Below are 18,709 nucleotides of genomic sequence, written 5' to 3' on the forward strand. Positions count from 1 at the left end.
CTCACAGTTTTCAAGAGACTGGATGTTAAGAGCAGAAAGACAAAGCAGACCTAGAAAGCAGGTTTCCTGTCTGGCTTGTGTGACCTTAGGGCCAAGGCAGGTACCCAAAAGGGGCAGGTTTGCAGAAGACAGCAAGTACCGTCTGGGCCATGAACTTGAGTTGTGTGTATACCCAGACAACAGAACTGTGGGCCAGGAAAGATGGGGAGACTGGAAATCAACTCTCCATTTCTTGGTAAAGTCCCTGAAGCCATCAACATGGATGGGCTTCCCCTGGAGAGCCCAAGACAGAACCCTGAGGGACCCCAGAGTGTGTGGGGTGAGTGGAGAAGGCTGCACGGGAGATGGCAAGGAGCAGACAGAGGTAAGACAAGCAGCCATGGAAGGGCCAGGGAGGCGAGTCAGGAATGGGGGGGATCGGCCACTGCAGCTCGAGAGTCAGATGGGACATGGGACGGGGGAGTGGGGCTGAGCACAACAGCCACTGGCAACCCCCGCGGTGGGCACTGGAGCAGACTGAATGGAGGGCATGGGGCCTCATCGGTAGGGTGAGGAACCAACAAGTGGACAGCAAGGGAGAGAAGGGCCATCGGTGAGGTCAGCCTCCAGCATCCTCCACCTTGCCTGCCTTGTCTGCAACTTTCATTCACATCGAGGGAGACCAACATGTGCTGGTCCTCCCAGCCAAGGGAGAGGGCTGGTATTTTTAGGAGAATGGAAACTAATGCCAAGGAAGTGAGGGCTATGATGGGACTTCACGCATGATGTCCCGCTTCAAGCACATGGGTCTTCCCAGCGGCGTGAAGGTACACATGTGCAGTCCATCTGTGCACCTGCCAACCTCACCTTGAGGTACAGTACATAGCCAGTGATGGCTCCCGTGGGGACTGCATTCTAGTATGTGGTGCTGAGCACTTGCAAGGCACTGTAATTGGAATGCAAGGTCAACAAATGCTGCTCTGCGCCCAGGACCTCTTAGAAGGCACAGATTACCTCCCCAGGAGCCAAGAGCACCCCAAGGAAAAGGCCAGATCTTGTGTGCTCTTAAAAATGACAAACAGCTTCTCCCACCAGTCCCATTTCTGTAGAAACAGATTAGAGCCCAGGCTGCAATTCAGCCAGAAACCACCCCTGCTTGCCAGAGGAAGACATAAATAGGACATTGTGATGTTCTTGTGAACGTCCAGCCTGGTCCTAACTGTCCCCTCCCCTTCCCTCAGAGCCTTGGGGAAAGAAGAGATGGAAAGGAAAGGGAGGTGCATGAGAAGGCTGCCTCCACCCCCTCCCCGCTCGCTGACCAGGCTCAGCTCATCTCTGTCCCCTTCCCGCTAAGGGCCACAAGAGCAGTCCCCTTCAGAAGGCCAAGCCCCAAACCCAGAAAGGGAGTCCCTGGAGCAGCAAAACTAAGCCATTCAGGGCAGACGGTCAGCAGGAAGAAAGGAGGATGAACTTCAGGGTATTAAGGCAAACAGTGCCACCTAAATCTTTATTCAAACGGGAATCAGCAATTGGACACAAATCACAGTTCAACAGCAAAAACTATTTCTCTTGGAAGTGGCAAGCCCTGGCCCCTCCATATGGCCATCTGCCCAGAGAACTTGTCACTGTCTGCTCTCCAGCTTCATAGACCCTGCCCTGCCTGCCGCAGCTGGGCCAGAACCTCCCGGCCACCTCGGCTTCCTGGCTAAGCAGGTTCTGCCCCCTCCCTGGTGCCCTCTCTGGTTCCAGCCTCTGGCAGCATCATCTCTGAGCCATGCTGAGCCCCGAGGAGGGCGGGATGGGGCTTCAGTCGAGGGGAGGGAAGCCAGGACTGGAAGAAGCTGTCTTCCAGCTCCCAGCCCCCATCTAGCCAGAGGCCCAGGGGCCTACTCTCCCGAGCTGGCTCCCACATCCCCTCCCCAAGGGGGTCAGTATATCTTCTGACGACTGGGCAGAATGGCCTCTTTGATGAAGTTGAAGACAACCAGGATGCCTAAGCGTTTGCCCCGCTTGCCTTTGGTGAAGTAATTGGAGACCACGTCATCTGTGAAGACACAGGCAGGGAGATGAGTAAGTGTGACTGTGTGTGTGTGTGTGCACGCACGTGCACATGTGAACCCAGCTCTCCCAACCCGGGGCCCAGGCATCTGCATCATGGGACTGGGCTCCATCCAGCTCCCCCAGCACTTGGGCCTTGTGCTGTCCCCACACCCCGCTCCTTACAGACCCCTGCTCACCTCCTGGCTGCATGGTGGAGGGCAGGACATTCTCCCCAGCCGAAAGTGACACGAAGAATGCAAACGGGATTATCCACAGGCAGAAAGTGAAATAGGCCAGGACCTAGCAACAAGACAGCCTGAGAAGAGGGTGCCCCGGAGGTGCCAGGAGAGGGCAGGGCGTGGTCCCGGTGAGTCTCAGTGAGGGGTGCAGAGAAAGCCGCACCTCTGACCGCTGTAGGAGGCCAGGGCCTAGTAGGCAGGGGTGGGCCATCTTCGCACATGGAGATTGCCCCATGGGGAAAAGCAGACTGAGAATGGCCATGCGAAGCCACCATCCCCACATCTTGGTCACTAGGACAATTCCTCAGGACAAAAGGGTACAGATGGAGGATTACACCACGACTGACCCACATTCCCCAAAAATGACCTTGTTCTTCCCCACAGTGTCAAACTGGAGCAGCAGGGTATCTGGAGAAATCCAGGGAGGCTGCTGGGAGGAGCTGGGGCTCCAGGCTGCGGCCCATCCTCACCCCAAAGCCCCTTCCTGACCTCACCAAGACCCACTCAGGGGGATCCCAAAGACCCCAGTGGAAGAGCAATGTTCTCACCTCAGCCACCCTGCTTTCTAAGATCATCTGTGCTACGTTTCTAAACCTGTAATTGCTGAAGAGACTGAGTTTCAACCATAGCTGCGTTTGCCAAGCAAATCACGCACTTCCCCTTGACTCCCCATCCGGGAGAAAGGCTGATGCCCCGCGCACTTCTTACCTCTGAGAAGGGGTAATATTCTTCCGCAAAAAACTGAAATGCTAGGTAATGATTCACCACCACCAGGCCTATGAAAGGAGTGCGAATCAGTCAACTTGGGGGGATAACAAGGCCGCATTTCTAAACTTCCCAAAGCCCCTGGGGGTGGGGAGCCCTGGGTCTGTGCCCCAACTTTATATAAAACTCGGAGGATGGCTTTGGGCCAAGCATACTACTGTCCAGATCTTTTGCTTGTACGTTAAAATCAGAGCATTGGCTCCAACCTGTCCGCTGCAGGAAGGCGCTACAAGCAGGTCTGTAAGGAAGCTGCTCTGCATGTTAGAAAATGAGACTTCCATGTTACATAATCCAAAGCAATGACAATGAACCTGGTTGGCAGCGGAAGTGAGTCCTCAAGAAAGCTCTCCATGGGCAGCAGGGGCAGGGAAGTCCAGGGCGTGGAGATGGATGTACGCCCAAGGGGGAAAAGGCAGAAGAGGCTTTCTCTCTTGGGAATGCAGTGGCAGGGTCTGCGGGAGGCTTGGAGCTGCCATCTTTGGCTGCTCTCGATCCTGAGCAGGTGTCCTCCCCCCTGCCTCAGGTGAGGCGCGCTGGTCTGCACTGCGGCTGCGCACCACGCACCTCCTCATGTGCGGCTGAGTTTACAAGAGGGCAGGCGAGCAGACACTGGGCACAGACGTGCTGCAGAGAGCCATGGCTGCCCGCTCCTGCGGAGAGGTGATGGGCAGCACTGCAGAGAACGTGTCCCTGAGGCTGAGGCCCTCAACGCCACACGGCGACTCTGTCTGCTTCCTCTCTTCCAAGGCAGAGGCCACACTCTGCTAGGCTTGGCTCACACTGGAGCTAAGGGATACTGGAAGATAGGATGGGGCCTGGTGTCCACCTCACCGAGATCATTCAGAAAAACACAGGCAGCTAAAGGGCTGCAATGGAGGCCAAGGGGGACCCCAGCCCTGGGAAGATGCAGAAGGGACCTGGTCTTAGCCAGCTGTCTGGTGAAGTCACACAAAGGCACCCAGAGAAAAGCCCAGCCCTGGCTTGGACAGTGAGCCCTCCCGGGGGTAACGTTTGCGTCCCAGCTTCTCCCACAGACATAGGAAAGCAGCTCTAAGAAGCACCCACTCCATCTGCTAGCCTGCCCCACGGCAAGGATGACCAGCAATGATTCGTGGAAGAAGTGGCAATCCTGGGAATGAAAGACTTTCCAAGACTTTTTCCATGAATAAATGAAAATATCTATAATCCCTGACCAGGTGCCATTGGCTCCAGCAGCCCTGTCAGAAATCTCTGAACAGACGGCAGAAGCGCAGGCCTAGCGAGGGCAAGCGACTTCCCGGAGTCAGAAAATGGTGGCAGGGCAAAGGCAGGAAGGCCTGGGTCCTCCATGCACACTCCACAGCCCTGCGGCCGCTGCAGCACTCACAGTGAGGGTGGGGAAGGCAGTCCCAGGAGGCCCTCACACCAGGCCACGTCTGCTGGGGCTCCCGGCCCACTGAGGCTGCGGACTCAGTCAGGACGTGAGCTGCAGGACGGAGGCCCGCCAAGGAAGGGCTCTGGGCTGTCAGTGGCCCGGTGGCTTCTCTGACTGCCTGCTGGGGGCCTGCTTCTGCCACCCCACAACCTCCCATTCTCTTACCTCCTTGGGAGAGCCCCTGCATCGGATGCTTCCCTCCTCGTACCCCAACAAACTCTAGCCACAGAGACAAGGTGGGCTTCCAGAGTCCTTAAGAGCAAGAACTCCATTTTCCCAACCAGAATGGCCTCTCGGGGGACCTCAGTGGCTTCCCTCCTTTCGCCACTTGGCCTTCAAAGTCCAGGCCTGAGTCAGACACATCCGCCCGTGTCAGCTGCCTCCCCAACCCTGGCCCCTCTTACCACAAGACAGGATGAAGTTGGGCGAGGTCAGCATGATGAAGGGGAAGGTCTGCAGGAGGCCAAAGTAGACGAGGTTGGTGAAGAGGCCCACGCCAATCATGCTGGCGGGGAAGCGCTCAAAGACGTAGAGGCCAATCAGCACGGCCGTGGAGAACTGCAACAGCAGAGGCGCAGGTGCGGCAGCCCTTCCTGGCATCCCCTCCACGCCCGCCAACCCCAGCCAGCCCAGCAGAGGCGCAGGTGCGGCAGCCCTTCCGGGCATCCCCTCCACGCCCGCCAACCCCTCCGCACCCGCCAACCCCGGCCTGCCCAGCAGAGGTGCAAGTGCAGCAGCCCTTCCCAGCTTCCCCTCTGCACCCGCCAACCCTGGCCTGCTCAGGGCTGCGCTATGGACACGTGTCCATCTCTCTGGTCATAAAGGTGTGGCCTCCCCCACCAGCCTCTCAGTTCCACAGGGCACCACCATCTTTCAGTGTCATTTGTCAAAATTTTCTTGATGGCAAGCCACAGCAAGAAAACACGGAGCACCCTGACCGCAACACACAAATTCATGATTAGCGCTCACACTTTAATTCTAGTCTTTTCTACCTCATTTTTCTAAAAAAATGCTGACTGTGCCCTACTGAATCAACTATATAACCCAATAATGAATCACGCCTGCACTCAGAAAGCATTGTTCTGAAGGACTTACTGTTGTCAGTACTTAACAAATGACAGTTGGCTGAACTCCTGAGCCAACACCCACAGGCTGGGCCTCTGGACCCAGAGCTGAGGGCTACGGTCTTATCTCCACCACTAACTCCCAATCCTAAGCCATGCCCAGAGTGGAAATGGCTGCTGACGCTGGCTGGCCTGAGGGGCAGTGGACTCCTGCTGTCCCAGTGCACTGCCACCACCACCCCAGCCTCTTCTCCAGCCGGCAGCAATCTGACTCCCGGCAGTCACTGCTGTGGCATTGGCATCAATGGCGAGGGCTGTGTCTCCAGGAAGAGAAGCCTCCCATGGGCCCGGGCCGAGGAAAGTCCTCCCCTCTTAGGACAAATCGCTCGATCGGATCAGGAGGAGGGCAATGAACAAGAACTCAACACTGTCCCGAAGGTTCCTCCAAGTTCCAAATGCTGTGAACACAGCAAGGGACTAGAGGCGGTGGAAGACAGCCAAGCAAAGGCCAAGCCAGGGCCCTGTGGACAGGGAAGGTGCATCCGGCTGTCACCTTAAGGAGCTGAGAATGAGGTGAAGACAGCACTTAGGGAAGATGTGGGCCCGGGGTGCAGACCCAAAGGCAGGGTACAGGGCAGGGCTGCGGGCGGTTCCCCTCGGCGAACAGCTCACAGGTCTCAGCATTTCCGCCACTTTCCTCCCTTCCTGCCTTTGGGGTACAGCAGAGAGCCAGGGAGAATCCCAGAGGAGGCTGCCACTTACCCAGATCATGTACTTGATGATCCTGCTGGTGGCCACTGTGTATTCTTCTATCAGCTCCGCCAGGTAATAGAGTCCGGCCGCTGAGGGGATGGGGAGAGCATCAGCCAGGGTCACTGCCCCGACCCCGAACCCCACAGACCCTGTGTGGATGCCAGGTCAGGAGTAAACCAAAGAACCCACGCGAAACTCGGTCAGGGCAACTAAGAGGTTTCATGCAGTGGTAGGCTCCACCGGACACCTCAGCACCGGGCTAACCTCTGCCCAGAAAGCGGCATTTCACTCACGCCCGCAGTAAACGCCCGCTGGGCACGGAGGAGACCAGGTGCCAGGCTGAGTGCCGAGACTACTACAGAACAAGGCAGACAGGGCTCCTTCCTAACGCAGCTTGGGAAAGGAGTCTGACGCTCCCAGTGCGACAGTGCTGCTCTAGGGAATGTTCGGGGCACCTGCTGGACCACCAACCCACCACAGAGGGCTTCCGGGAGGAGGTGCAGGAAGAGGGAAAGGTGTTAAAAGCGGAGGAGCTGCAAGTAGAGGGAGGCACAGCGGAAAGAGCGGCGGGCGGTGTTGGGGGACGTTCGGCGCCTCCGGCCAGCAAGCTGGGAGCTGCAGCGGTTGGTGGTTCGCGGGCACGGGCTCTGCCAGGGCGAACTTTGTGACATCTGGCAGGACCCGCGGCCAGGCCGGGTTTGCTGGGCTCAGCAGGAAGGGCAGGACTGGAGGGCAGGGCGGGGAGGGGGCGGCGCAGGTCGGCAGCGCCGATAGGGGCCCCCGGAGTCGCCCCGGAACCCCGCGATGCGACCCCCGGCGAGCACAGACGCCAGCGCGGGAGCCCGCGCGGGCCACCGTCGCGCACTCTCACCGACGGCCAGCGTGATGAAGGCCACTTGGATGAACAGCGACAGCCAGCTCAGCACGTACATGAACCACATGGCGCCCCCGGCCGCCGGGACCGGCCCGCGCGCTTGGGCTCCGGCGACACGGAGCCGCCACCGAGCCGCCGCCGCCACCGCCGCCGCGTCCCCGCCCCGCGGACGGCCGCCGGCCGTGAGCCGCCGCCGAGAGGAGCCCGGCCCGAGCGCCGCCCCCGGCCCGATTGGCGCCAGCGCCACCCACAGGAGCGGAGGGCCAAGTGCCACTGCTCCGCGTGGCGTCTCGCCCGCCGCCCGCCCACTTACTTCCCCCGGACCCCACGGAGGGACTCCGGCAGGGGGCTGCCCCGCTGGGGGACGAGGAACTGACCGCAGACACTGGAAGGAAGCGGCCGTGCGGGGGCTCGGAGCCTCCTGCCCCCTCCCTGTGCACTCCGGCGCCAGCCTGGAGGAAGTCCCGGCCAGAAGCCTCCGGCAGGTGGCCCCCCTTGCTGTCGCAGGTGCCAGGGGCAGAATTATTGAGTGTCGGGCCAGGCTCTGTGTTCGTGAGGAAATGGATCCGATGATTGATGCGGGTCATTTTCTGTATGGGAAGCTGGGGCCGAGAGAGGCCACCTTGCCCCGCGTCACACCTGTAGCTGGCGGCCTGGGTTGCGAGTTAGAGCGCCCTCAATCGGACATTCCCGGCCCGGCTCCCACCAGGTCAAGGTCGGGGTACGTCCCGCGCTTACTGCACCGCTCCAGGGAGAGGCGCTGAGCGGGCACCAGAACAGGACAGACCCCTGTAACGTGAGTCTGGTGTGCTTCCCAATTTGTGCCTAAAAGTCATTACACGGTCCTCAACACGTAAGACACAGACGCTAGCAATTCCACTTGTGGGCAGAGTAGACTGAAAAGAACTGAGACAGACATTTGCACATCCGTGATCACAGCAGCATTATTTCCAACAGTCGCCACATGAGAACAACCCGATGTCCATGGATGGATGGAAGGAAACCAAAGGGGGCCCACTTGTAAAGGAATAGTACTCAGCCTGAAAAAGAAAGGCGATTCTGGGCGGGCTTTGGGGGCAGAGGTTAAGTCACTGCTTGGGACTCTTTTATTTTTTTTATTTTATTTTATTATTATTATTATTTTTTATTTTTGACAGGCAGAGTGGACAGTAGAGGGAGACAGAGAGAAAGGTCTTCCTTTTTGCCGTTGGTTCACCCTCCAATGGCCGCCGCGGCTGGTGCGCTGCGGCCGGCGCACCACGCCGTTCCGATGGCAGGAGCCAGGTGCTTATCCTGGTCTCCCATGGGGTGCAGGGCCCAAGAACTTGGGCCATCCTCCACTGCACTCCCTGGCCACAGCAGAGAGCTGGCCTGGAAGAGGGGCAATCGGGACAGGATCGGTGCCCCGACCGGGACTAGAACCTGGTGTGCCGGCGCCGCAAGGACTGCTTGGGACTCTTGGAAGAGTGCCTGGCTCCAGCCCTAGTTCCTCTGCTTCCGATCTAGCTTTTTGCTGATGTACACCCAAGAAGGCAGCAGGTGATGCCTCAAGCCCTTGGGCCCCTGCCACCCATGTGGAAGACCTGGTTGGAGTTCCTGGCTCCTGGCTTCAGCTCGGCCCAGCCCCAGCTGTTGGAGGCGTTTGGGAAGTGAACCAGTAGATGGAAGATCTTTCTCTTTCTCTCTCTGCCGCTCTGGATTTCAAATAATGAAGTTTTAAAAAGGGAACTTTTTTCTCTTCCAAGTTTCCAGGTTCCTTGAGCTTCTCTCCCTGAATTCTGTATCTGCTGACTTGTAAGGGGTCCCGGCCACCCAGTTGGGGTTTCCTGAGGGGCAGGCACGGGAGGAGAAGCGAGACTTCAAAGGACCATGTCTGTACCGACAAGGCTTTTCCCTGCAGCTCTGTGAGCCTTAAAACCACCTGAAGGTTCATTAACCAGGAAACTGGCTAAATATACGTGGGTGTATAAATATATGAGGGCAGGGGCCAGAGCTATGGCGTAGTGGGTAAAGCCGCTGCCTGCAGTGTCAGCATCCCATATGGGCGCTGGTTTGAGTCCTGGCTGCTCCACTTCTGATCCAGCTCTCTGCTATGGCCTTGGAAAGCAGTAGAAGATGGCACAAGTCTTTGGACCCCTGCACCCGCATAGGAGACCCAGAAGAAGCTCCTGGCTCCTGGCTTCAGACTGGCGCAGCTCTGGCCATTGTGGCCAATTGGGAAGTGAACCAGTGGATGGAAGACCCCCACCCCCTCACTGCCTCTCCTTCTCTCTCTGTGTAACTCTTTCAAAATAAATAAATAAATCTTTTAAAAAATAAATATATAGGAGCAGGCCCATAAGCAGGAATGAGGATGTTCTTTAGGTACTTATATAGTACCGCTTTTTAGAAAAAGCAAATTGATGGGCAGAAAGAAACTATGTGTGCATTTCTTTCTATAAATTTACTCTGGAAGGCTACATTAGGAAATGGAAACATTGCTGGCTTCCAAAGGAAGAGAAGGAGCCGGGTTCAGGAATTAGGAACGGGAGAGAACATTCCCACTGTATATCTTTTTATAACCTTAGAACGTTAAACTATGTAAATATATGTACATGTGTTACATATTCATGAATAAAATGAGTTAAAATTAAACTGCAGGTTTAACATTAAAGTGGTCATGGCATGTTGGAGCGTTAGGAGTCCTTACATTTCCTGCCGTGACCCAGTTGCTTTGTGAGAAAAGCTGACCTTGGCTTACGTGACCCTGTCTGCCCCGATTGGCCCCGTGGGGCAGCTTCATGCTCAGGTCCCTTTTATTGGGGAGTTTATATTTGAGACACAAACGCATCGGTGGGAACAGGCACAGTAAACTCTCAAATCGTCTTTTTCTTGTTTATACTCCCAGGGAGGGAGGAAAGAGGAGTCTCCGTCATGCTGCTCTAGATAAGGGAAACGGAGGCCCCAAAAGATGAAGTCCACCTGCCTCTCACTGAGCCAGCATTGTTCCAGGACCGGGCACTTTCTTTTAAGATTTATTGATTTGAAAGGCTGAAGCAAGAAGCCTGGAACTCGATCTGGATCTCCCACATGGGTGACAGGGGGCCCACACACTTGGGTCATCATGGGCAGCTTTCCCTGGCGCATTAGCAAAGAGCTAGATGGGAAGTGGTGCAGCCAGGATTCAAACTGGCACTCATGTTGGGCTGCAAGCATCCCAGGCAGCAGCTTAACCTGCTGCACCACAATGCCAGTCCCAGACTGGGCACTTTCACGTTCCCACAGCTTTGAAGCAAAACTTGGCACCCAGTAGTCAGAGCTGAGAATCTAGATGTTCTCTGAGGGCACTAAGGAAGGGGCCATGGCCGGCGCCGTGGCTTAACAGGCTAATCCTCTGCCTTGCGGCACCGGCACACCGGGTTCTAGTCCCGGTCCGGGCACCGGATTCTATCCCGGTTGCCCCTCTTCCAGGCCAGCTCTCTGCTATGGCCCGGGAAGGCAGTGGAGGATGGCCCAACTCCTTGGGCCCTGCACCCGCATGGGAGACCAGGAGAAGTACCTGGCTCCTGGCTTCGGATCAGCGCAATGCGCTGGCCGCAGCGGCCATTGGAGGGTAAACCAACGGCAAAGGAAGACCTTTCTCTCTGTCTCTCTCTCTCTCACTGTCCACTCTGCCTGTCAAAGGAAAAAAAAAAAAAAGAACTCCATGTGCATGTGAGTCTCCCACGTGAGTGGCAGGAGCTCAAGTCCTTGAGCCATCACCTGTCGCCTTCCCAGGTGCATTAGCAGGGAACTGCATTGTAAGCAGAGATGGCAGGACCCAAACCAGGCTCTCTGATATAGGAAGTGTCTCAAGCAGCAGGTTAACCCACTGTACTACAACACTTGCACCTGTTTATTTTCATTTTGAGAGAGATGTACCAAAGTACTTGAGCCATTACTGCCTCCCCCCACCCCCCCGCCCCGAGTGCGCATTATTAGGAAGCTGTATCAGAAGCAAAGGAGCCAGAACTAGAACCTGGAGCTCCATATGGGAGGCAGAATCCCAAGTGGCTATTTAACCTATGTGCCAAACGCATGCCCGTATGTGTTACAACTTAATGCCCACACAGCCGGGAGCCAATTTCCAGCTGATTCAAGAGGGAAAGCCAGCTGTTTGAACGTCATACGGATCTTTCTCAGAAAATGGTCACTGTGCAGCTTCTTGGCCTCTGGACGCAGAACAAGGGCAGACAATGGTACCGCCGGCCATGACAGCGTTCTTCCTGTGTGTCCAGCACCCCTGCGGCCATTCGCCCCTTGGAGTCCGTTTCGGCTCATCTTTGCTGCAGACCGCACTGTGCCGCCTCCCTCACAGGTAGGGAGATGAGGCGCAGGGAGTTCAACACTTTCCAAAGCCACACAGCTCACGCTTGGAGGACCTGGGGTTTTCTGTGGGCAGTCTGCAGCAAAACCCATGCTGTGTCCCGGGCCTCCTCTGTGATCCTGCCACGTTTGCCCCTCGGATGGGTCCTGCCTTAACTCCCTGGCGACCGCCTGGTCCCCTGGGCTCTTTGCCTTCTCTTTCTCCCTCTGCCTCTCCCTACAGCCTCGCAGTAACTCATGAACTCACTCCCACAGGGGCCGGCTTTGGCGCTCTCGGGTTATCTCTGCTCACCTCTGCTCCCTTTCAGTGTCGTCACTAACTCTCCTTCTCACAGGGTCACAGACTACACACTCATTGTGCCCAAGGCGCGGGGCAGGAGTTTAGTTGGCTCTGTGAACTCTCTGGCTCAGCCTGCTGGGGCCCGTACATTCTGCGTGGAATAAACCCAGGGCAGGGGGAGCGGGCAGTCTGCAGCCCCAGCGCCTCCTGCCGGGCGTGTCGCCTGCTGCCCTCTAGTGGCGACCCGAGGCGCTGGCCAGGCCCGGAGCACCGGGGCGCAGACCTGAAAGCTTTAAGAGGACTGGGGTCCCTCGTGGGAGTCCTAGAGCTGGGGCAGGTCCTGAGAACACACACACACACACACACAAACACCCACATCACATCCATCACACGTACACACCTGCACGCGGTAGGGGACAGGATCCACCTCAGCTTCCAGGGCCTCTGCTGGCGGGCTGGGCCTGGCTGTAACAGTGTTTGCTTGTGTGAGAGACACCAGGACGTCAGCCCCCCCACTCCTCCAAGCCCCTCTTCCTCCTGCGTGGTCTCCTGTGAGGCACCCTGGCTTGAGGGCCCACAGCCTGTGACGGCCCGTGTGCCCAGCAGGTTTGCTGTGTGTTGTCCTGCCTCTCGGCTCCTGGTTCTGGAGCAGGTTAGCCAGACAGTGGGAAACAGCGCCGCTGCTTCGTCCCCACCATCTGTGTGCAGGCCCAGGAACCCAGGCTTCCCCAGCCTGTCTCCACACCACAGCTGCCCCCATGGCCCTTGCACCCTCCTCCCGCCCTCGCCCATGCCTGGGGCTACCAAGGTGGCTGGTAGAGAGCTTTCTAGTGACAAGTCCTCAGAGAGCTCTATTAGTCACCTCAGCACTGTCTTCAGCTAAGCTATGAGGCCCAGGAGGTGCTCCTATGTGTGTGTGTGTGGGGGGGGGGATGACGGGAAGGGACAGGGTGAGGGAGGGGAGCAACCTGGGGCTTTCAATGCACTTGTCACAGAAGACCCCGCGTGCATGGCCCACCCTCCCTCCCACCCCAAGCATGCACACTCGCAGCAGAGCCCTTGTTCCAGTTCTGCAACCTGCAGGGGACGAGCTGGCTGATGGGGCCTCGCCCCTCATCCCCATGCGCTGTAGGCGCTCCCTGCCTTTATTAAGCTGCTGCAGTGGTCTCCCACCACAGGACTTCCTGACGAGAAGGAACAGGCAGTCTCTTCCACAAGCCAGCACCCCACCGCAGGGAAAACAAGGAGAGGGAAAGACGGAGTGTGCCCCGGAACTCGGGCGCCTCCGGGCCAGGGAGGAAGCTAGATCTGCCTTCCTCGTCGCCACCCAGGGTCTGAGGGCCCCGCAGCTGCCTGCCCTGCCGTCTGGGAGGAAGTGTCTCCTGCTGGGCAGGCTGCTCTGGCTTCCCCTGGGGACTTTTCAGAAAAAGCCCACGCAGCTAGTTAATGTTTGTTGAACCAAGTCCTTGCTACAAACTCTCTTGTTTAACATAATAATTCCATAAAATAGATACTATTGTCAACCTAAAGCAAGTTGAGACACACCAAAGTGTGAACATGGAGACAAAGTGAGGAAAGCCAAGCCCAGGAAACACGGATTGTGTCTGCCCCAGGAAAGAGGCTCTGTAACGGCATACACAGACCAAAGCTGCATGTGCGAGATTGAGAGAGAGAGAGAGAGAACAGTGGGTTACCACAAATTGCTTGTTGCAATTACTCTGGTTACCAAGAATAGCACGGGCTGCCCACTGGCTTTTGGTGACCTTGGGCTACACACATTTGGAAGCAATAGCAATAAGGGGTTTGCTTGATTTGCTCGAGTTATTTAAGGGAATATATGCTTTTTCCTGAGTTACTTGCTGTCCGGATGGCGTCAGCGAGTCCCCCAGGATTAACCAATGTGTCAAGGCCTTGTGTGACCAGGGCCCCATCTCATTTTTCCCCAGGCTACTGGTTTTCATGATCCTCAATTTCTCTGGCTTGTATTTATTTATTTATATGCATTCACTTGAAGGGCATAGTGACAAGAGAGACAGAGAGATTTTTCCATCCACTGGTTCATTCCCCAAATGACTGCAACAGCCAGGACTAGGCCAGACTGAAACCAGGATCCAGGGGCTCCATCTAGGTCTTCCATATGGATGGTAAGGGTGTGGGCACCCGAGCCATTATCCAGTGCCTCCCAGGATGCACTAGCAGGAAGCTGGATTGGCTGAAGAGTGGCCATCACTCCACCCAGAGCTCTGATAAGGGATGCACACATTCCAGGCAGGAGTTTAACCCCTTGCACTGCAACACCTGTCCTTCTTATCTGGTCCTAAATTCCTTTCTCAAGTTTCATATCTATTTTACACAGGAACCAGAGGCACAGAGAATTTAGGTCACAGCCAGTGAGTCTCAGATAGGGTGACCAACTGAACTGTTATGTGTAGGACAGTAAAATTTGGAAAGCTGTGGGCAAACTGAGGCAGGTCACCCAACCCCCAGTCTTCCCAGCACCGGCACTCACAAGTGTAACCTCCGAGGTACACGACCTCAGAATATCCCCTCTTCAGAAGCCCGTTTCTCTTTGTCTTTATTTATTTCTTCCTTTTTTTTTGTAAAAGATTTATTTATTTATTTTGAAAGGCAGATTTACAAAGAGGCAGAGAGAGAGAGAGAGAGATCTTCCGTCTGCTGGTTCACTTCCCAGATGACCTCAAGGGCCAGAGCTGCGTTGATCCGAAGCCAGGAACCAGGAGCTTCTTCCATGTCTCCCACATGGGTGCAGGGGCCCAAATCCTTGGGCCATCTTCTACTGCTTTCCCAGGCCATCAGCAGAGAGCCACATCAGAAGTGGAGCAGCTAGGACATGAACCAGCGCCCATATGGGATGCTGGCACTGCAGGCAGTGGCCTTACCTGCTAAGCCACAGTGCTGGCCCCCTTTCCTTTTCTTTTTAAGATTTATGTTAGTTATTTTAAAGGCACAATTACAGAGAAGGAGAGAGAAACAGAGAAATCTGCCATCTGATGGTTCACTCCCCAAATGACTACAATGGCCAGGGCTAGGCCAGGCTGAAGCCAGGAGCCAGGAGCTTCATTTGGGTCTCCCACATGGGTAAAGGGGCCCAAGGACTTGGGCCATCTTCTGCTGCTTTCTCAGGCACATTAGCAGGGAGCTGAATCAGAAGCAGAGCAGCCCAGGGCTTGAACCAGCCCCGATATGGAATGATGACATTGCAGGTGGCAGCTTAACCCGCTACACCACAACGCCGGCCTCCTGTGTCTCTTTCACACATGCTCCTCCCAAGTCTTCTCACCTTTTCACCGTGGCCCATGTGAGACCCACTTTGCCAGCTTCTTCCCTGGTAAGCACACCCATGGCCTCCTTGGGCAGCACCTCCAAGGTGTGCCTGGTACTTCCACTGGAGGGGAGTGAGTCTGTGTAGCCATGAGGGTTTACTGCCCTGCCTCCTCTTGCCTGTTCTTCCTTCCTAACAGAACCCCTCTTTTGCTTGGAGAGGCAGTCAGCCTCCACCGAGCCAGTGGAGCAGGAAAATCTGATTTAGGGGCAGTGGGAAGCAGAAGCCTAAGGCCACATGGGTCTAGGCTGGTCCTTCAAGATCCCCCTTGCCTTGGCACTGTCCCTCTCCCCCCATCAGAGAAGAGAGAGCTGGGCAGTCTCTTCTCTATCTCTGCTGTTCTTGCCTCAGAAACAGACTCTCCAGCCTCATTCCCTCTACCCTGCCTGCCATTCCACACAGAAAACTCCTATTCATTCTTTAACACCCAGCCCAAATACTTCCTGAGCAGCCCATGGGAGTGCACTCCTCCCCGTGTCCCTGGGCCCAGCACAGCACCCAGCTGCAGAGCACCATTCTTGCCCTTTATCTCCCTATCTAGTTCCTTCCACTTTCAAGACCCAGGTATCAACCAGGGAGCCTTCTCGATTGCTCCAGTCCATTCCAACCCCTTTCTTCTCTGGCCTCCTGTTTGCACCTGCAGTTCCTGGTCCTCCTTGGGCTCACTCACAGCATCCTTGTGACTTCCTCTTGCTTTTTTTAAGTTACACAGAGAGAGGAAGAGACAGAGAGAAAGAGAAAGAGATCTTTCATCCACTGGTTTACTCCCCAAATGGCCTCAATGTCTGGGCCAGGCCAGACTGAAGCCAGGAGCTTCTTCCAGGCCTCCCATGTGGGTGCAGGGGCCCAAGGATTTGGGCCATCTCCCACTACTTTTCCCAGATGCATTAGCAGGAAGCTGGATTAGAAGTGGAGCAGCCGGGACTCGAACCAGTGCCCAAATGGGATGCCGATGTTGCAGGAAGCATTTCAACCAGCTGCGCCACAGTGCTGGCCCCTTCTTTAACTTGCCAGGAGTTCCTCCCCAGCCAGTCTGGGAAGCCCTGTGTCTGCGCACTCACAGCCTGGTCAAATGCCGAGCTGGGTATGAGAGAGGAGCCCAGAAGTCTGTGTGCTGTTGATGCTCCCAGCCTCTGTTTCTCACCCCCACTCCAGAGACCCCGGGTCAGGGGCCCATCCTTAGAAAGGTCCTGAGTTCATTAGGTGGGTGGGACAGGAGCAGGTTCTCCCCCTGCCCCCACGCATAGAGAGGTGGCAGTGGCCAATGGAATTGATAAGTTGGGCTGGGAGTGGTGCTGGATTTTGCTTAATGTCCTCCCAAGTCTGAAATCTCTGAGCCCAGCACTCCTGATGAGCTGCCTCCATGCTGCCTTGCCTGCCTTTTCTCCCCATCACCCTCAGGGCATGGCATGGATGTGAGTCTGAAACCCCAGCCAGAGGTCAGTAAGAGGCCGGGATCAATGTGTGGCTGGGGTCAGGGCCCTGGCCTGACTAGTGGCATGGCAGCAGCGTGTGTGCACACATGTATGTGTGCACAAGTGTGTGCGTGTATGTACTGAGGGTGAAGGTGAAGGTGATGCTAAGTGCAGATCTCTGCTGACCAACGGCAGCAGAGTGGCCTCTCTCCAGAGCTGCTTGCGGCTCCTTGCCTCCGCTGTTGGCAGCCTTGACGAGAGTGGAGCAGGCAGCCTCTCCCATGGGAGCCTCAGGGGCAGGCCAGAAAACGGGTGTTACAGGCTTCAGAGGCTGACAGGTGACAAGCCCTGAGCCATTCACACGCCCTCACATGCTCACACCCAGAAAGGCACATACACACAGTAGTCCCCATGCAGCTGGCAGAGCAGGGCTGCAGGCGGTGCATGGGTAGACCCAGGTGCGGAGGCCCCTGGCACTCACCCCAGATGGGGGAGCCATCAGGAGGGTGCCAGACCAACACACGTGGGGCAGACCCACTGCTTTCACACCTGACGTCCTCTGGAGACACCCAGATCAATCCCCCTCCCCAGGTGGAATGAAGCCTTTGGCTGGCTTGGCATAGTGCCAACTGCTTTCCCCACTCATCACCTCCCTTCCTTGTATCCACTCAACCTCGCTTGAGGCCACCCAAGGGGAGGCTGGCTCAGCATCTGTTCCCCTGGGCCTAAGAGATGGTCAGGGCCGTGGGCTTTGGGAGATGGAGGTCAAAGCTGGAATCTGGCTTTCCACACCTTTGCTGGGGTCTTGAGCCCACCCCTTCCACAGAAGGGGCATGGCTGGGGCAGAGCCTCCAGGTTTTCCCAAGGCCCAGCCCTAGTTGCTGCCCTTGCGCGGACTGGGCACTGAGTCAGGCTTTGGACTCCCGAGGGGAAGTCTGGGCTGAGCCAGCCTGCTCTGGGAGTTCCAGCATCCTTCTTGTGCAGGACTGCCCCACAACCTGCCCACAGGTCCCAGGCATCAGAGCACACTCTGACAGTCTCGCTGCTGGCCCCTAGACGCAGCTTCAGGAGCAGTCTCAGGCTCTGGTCCCCTGGCCCAGCCTGGCTGAGTGAGCCCTGAATGCTCTCCCTGGCCCTGCCCTCCTACATGGACACAGTTGGATCTGTATGACTAGGGGTATCCCCTGGGGACAGTCCCAGGTGCTGTCTGCTTGAGCCAGGCAAGCCCCCAGGGTGCTAAGCAGCGGGGCTGGAGTTCGGCTGGAGGTCAGAGGCAAGCTGGTTGAGAAGCTTCTTCCTTCCCCCATCCTGGCTGCTGATGTCACCCCAGCCACGCTGTCTCACGCTGCCTCCTACATGGGCCACCCACACCAGCAGTAGAGCAGAGTGCCAGCTGCTCTGACTGTGGCCCTCCTCTTGGCCTTTGGTCTACAGCTCTTCTCCTCCAGATGCGCAACAGACTGCTTCCTTGTCGTTCAGCCCAGATCACTTCCTCTGAGGGCCCCCCTTCTTCGCAGCAGCACATGGAACCTCCATCCCATTTCCTGTTTTACCTTCCTCATTGCAGCTGTCATGACACAACAACAGAATCAATGTCATGTATTTTCTTCTCTTCTTTTAAAGATTTATTTATTTTATTTTGAAGGTCAGACTTACAAAGAGGGAGACACGGATTTTCCATCCACTGGTTCACGCCCAGATGGCCACAAAGGCCAGCTCTGAGCCAGGAGCTTCACCGGGGTCTCCCACATGGGTGGCGGGGCCCAAGAACTTGGGCCATTTTCTGCTGCTTTTTCCCAGGCCTTTAGCAGACAGTTGGACTGAAAGTGGAGCAGCTGGGACACAAATCAGTGCCCATATGGGATGTCGGTGTCACAGGCAGTGGCTTTACCCACCCTGGCAACCCCTATGCTGTATATTTTCTGTGTCTCCCACTAGAAGGGAAGCTCAGGCCTGGTTAGTCCCAGAATTCTCAGTGCACACAAAGTAGGCATGCAGTAAGTATGCTACAACTGACACGCCGTGCATGAGCATCCACACAGCACACACATGCACAGCCACACGTGTGCTCAGGAGCAGGGGCAGGCTTCCACACATGTCTCACACGGCTTGGCTCCCCAGAGCCCAGGGGAAGTGTCATCACCCACGTTCTGCCATCCAGGCAGCCTCCAGCCGGGCTCTACTCAGCCCTCCTGGTGC

General features: G+C 56.5%; 1 protein-coding gene across 1 annotated transcript; it reads right to left on the reverse strand.

The window, feature by feature from the left end:
• Positions 1-1,459: 1,459 nt before the first annotated feature.
• TEX261 (testis expressed 261) lies at positions 1,460-7,283 on the reverse strand. Its single transcript, XM_062209616.1, has 6 exons — positions 7,126-7,283; positions 6,264-6,343; positions 4,842-4,995; positions 2,967-3,034; positions 2,217-2,319; positions 1,460-2,023 (listed from the first exon to the last, which is right to left on the reverse strand). The coding sequence occupies exons 1-6, from the start codon at positions 7,193-7,195 to the stop codon at positions 1,908-1,910; spliced, it is 591 nt and encodes a 196-aa protein (XP_062065600.1). The 5' UTR covers positions 7,196-7,283; the 3' UTR covers positions 1,460-1,907.
• Positions 7,284-18,709: the final 11,426 nt, after the last annotated feature.

The sequence above is a fragment of the Lepus europaeus genome, chromosome 13 (assembly GCF_033115175.1).
Source record: "Lepus europaeus isolate LE1 chromosome 13, mLepTim1.pri, whole genome shotgun sequence".
Lineage (NCBI taxonomy): Eukaryota > Metazoa > Chordata > Mammalia > Lagomorpha > Leporidae > Lepus > Lepus europaeus.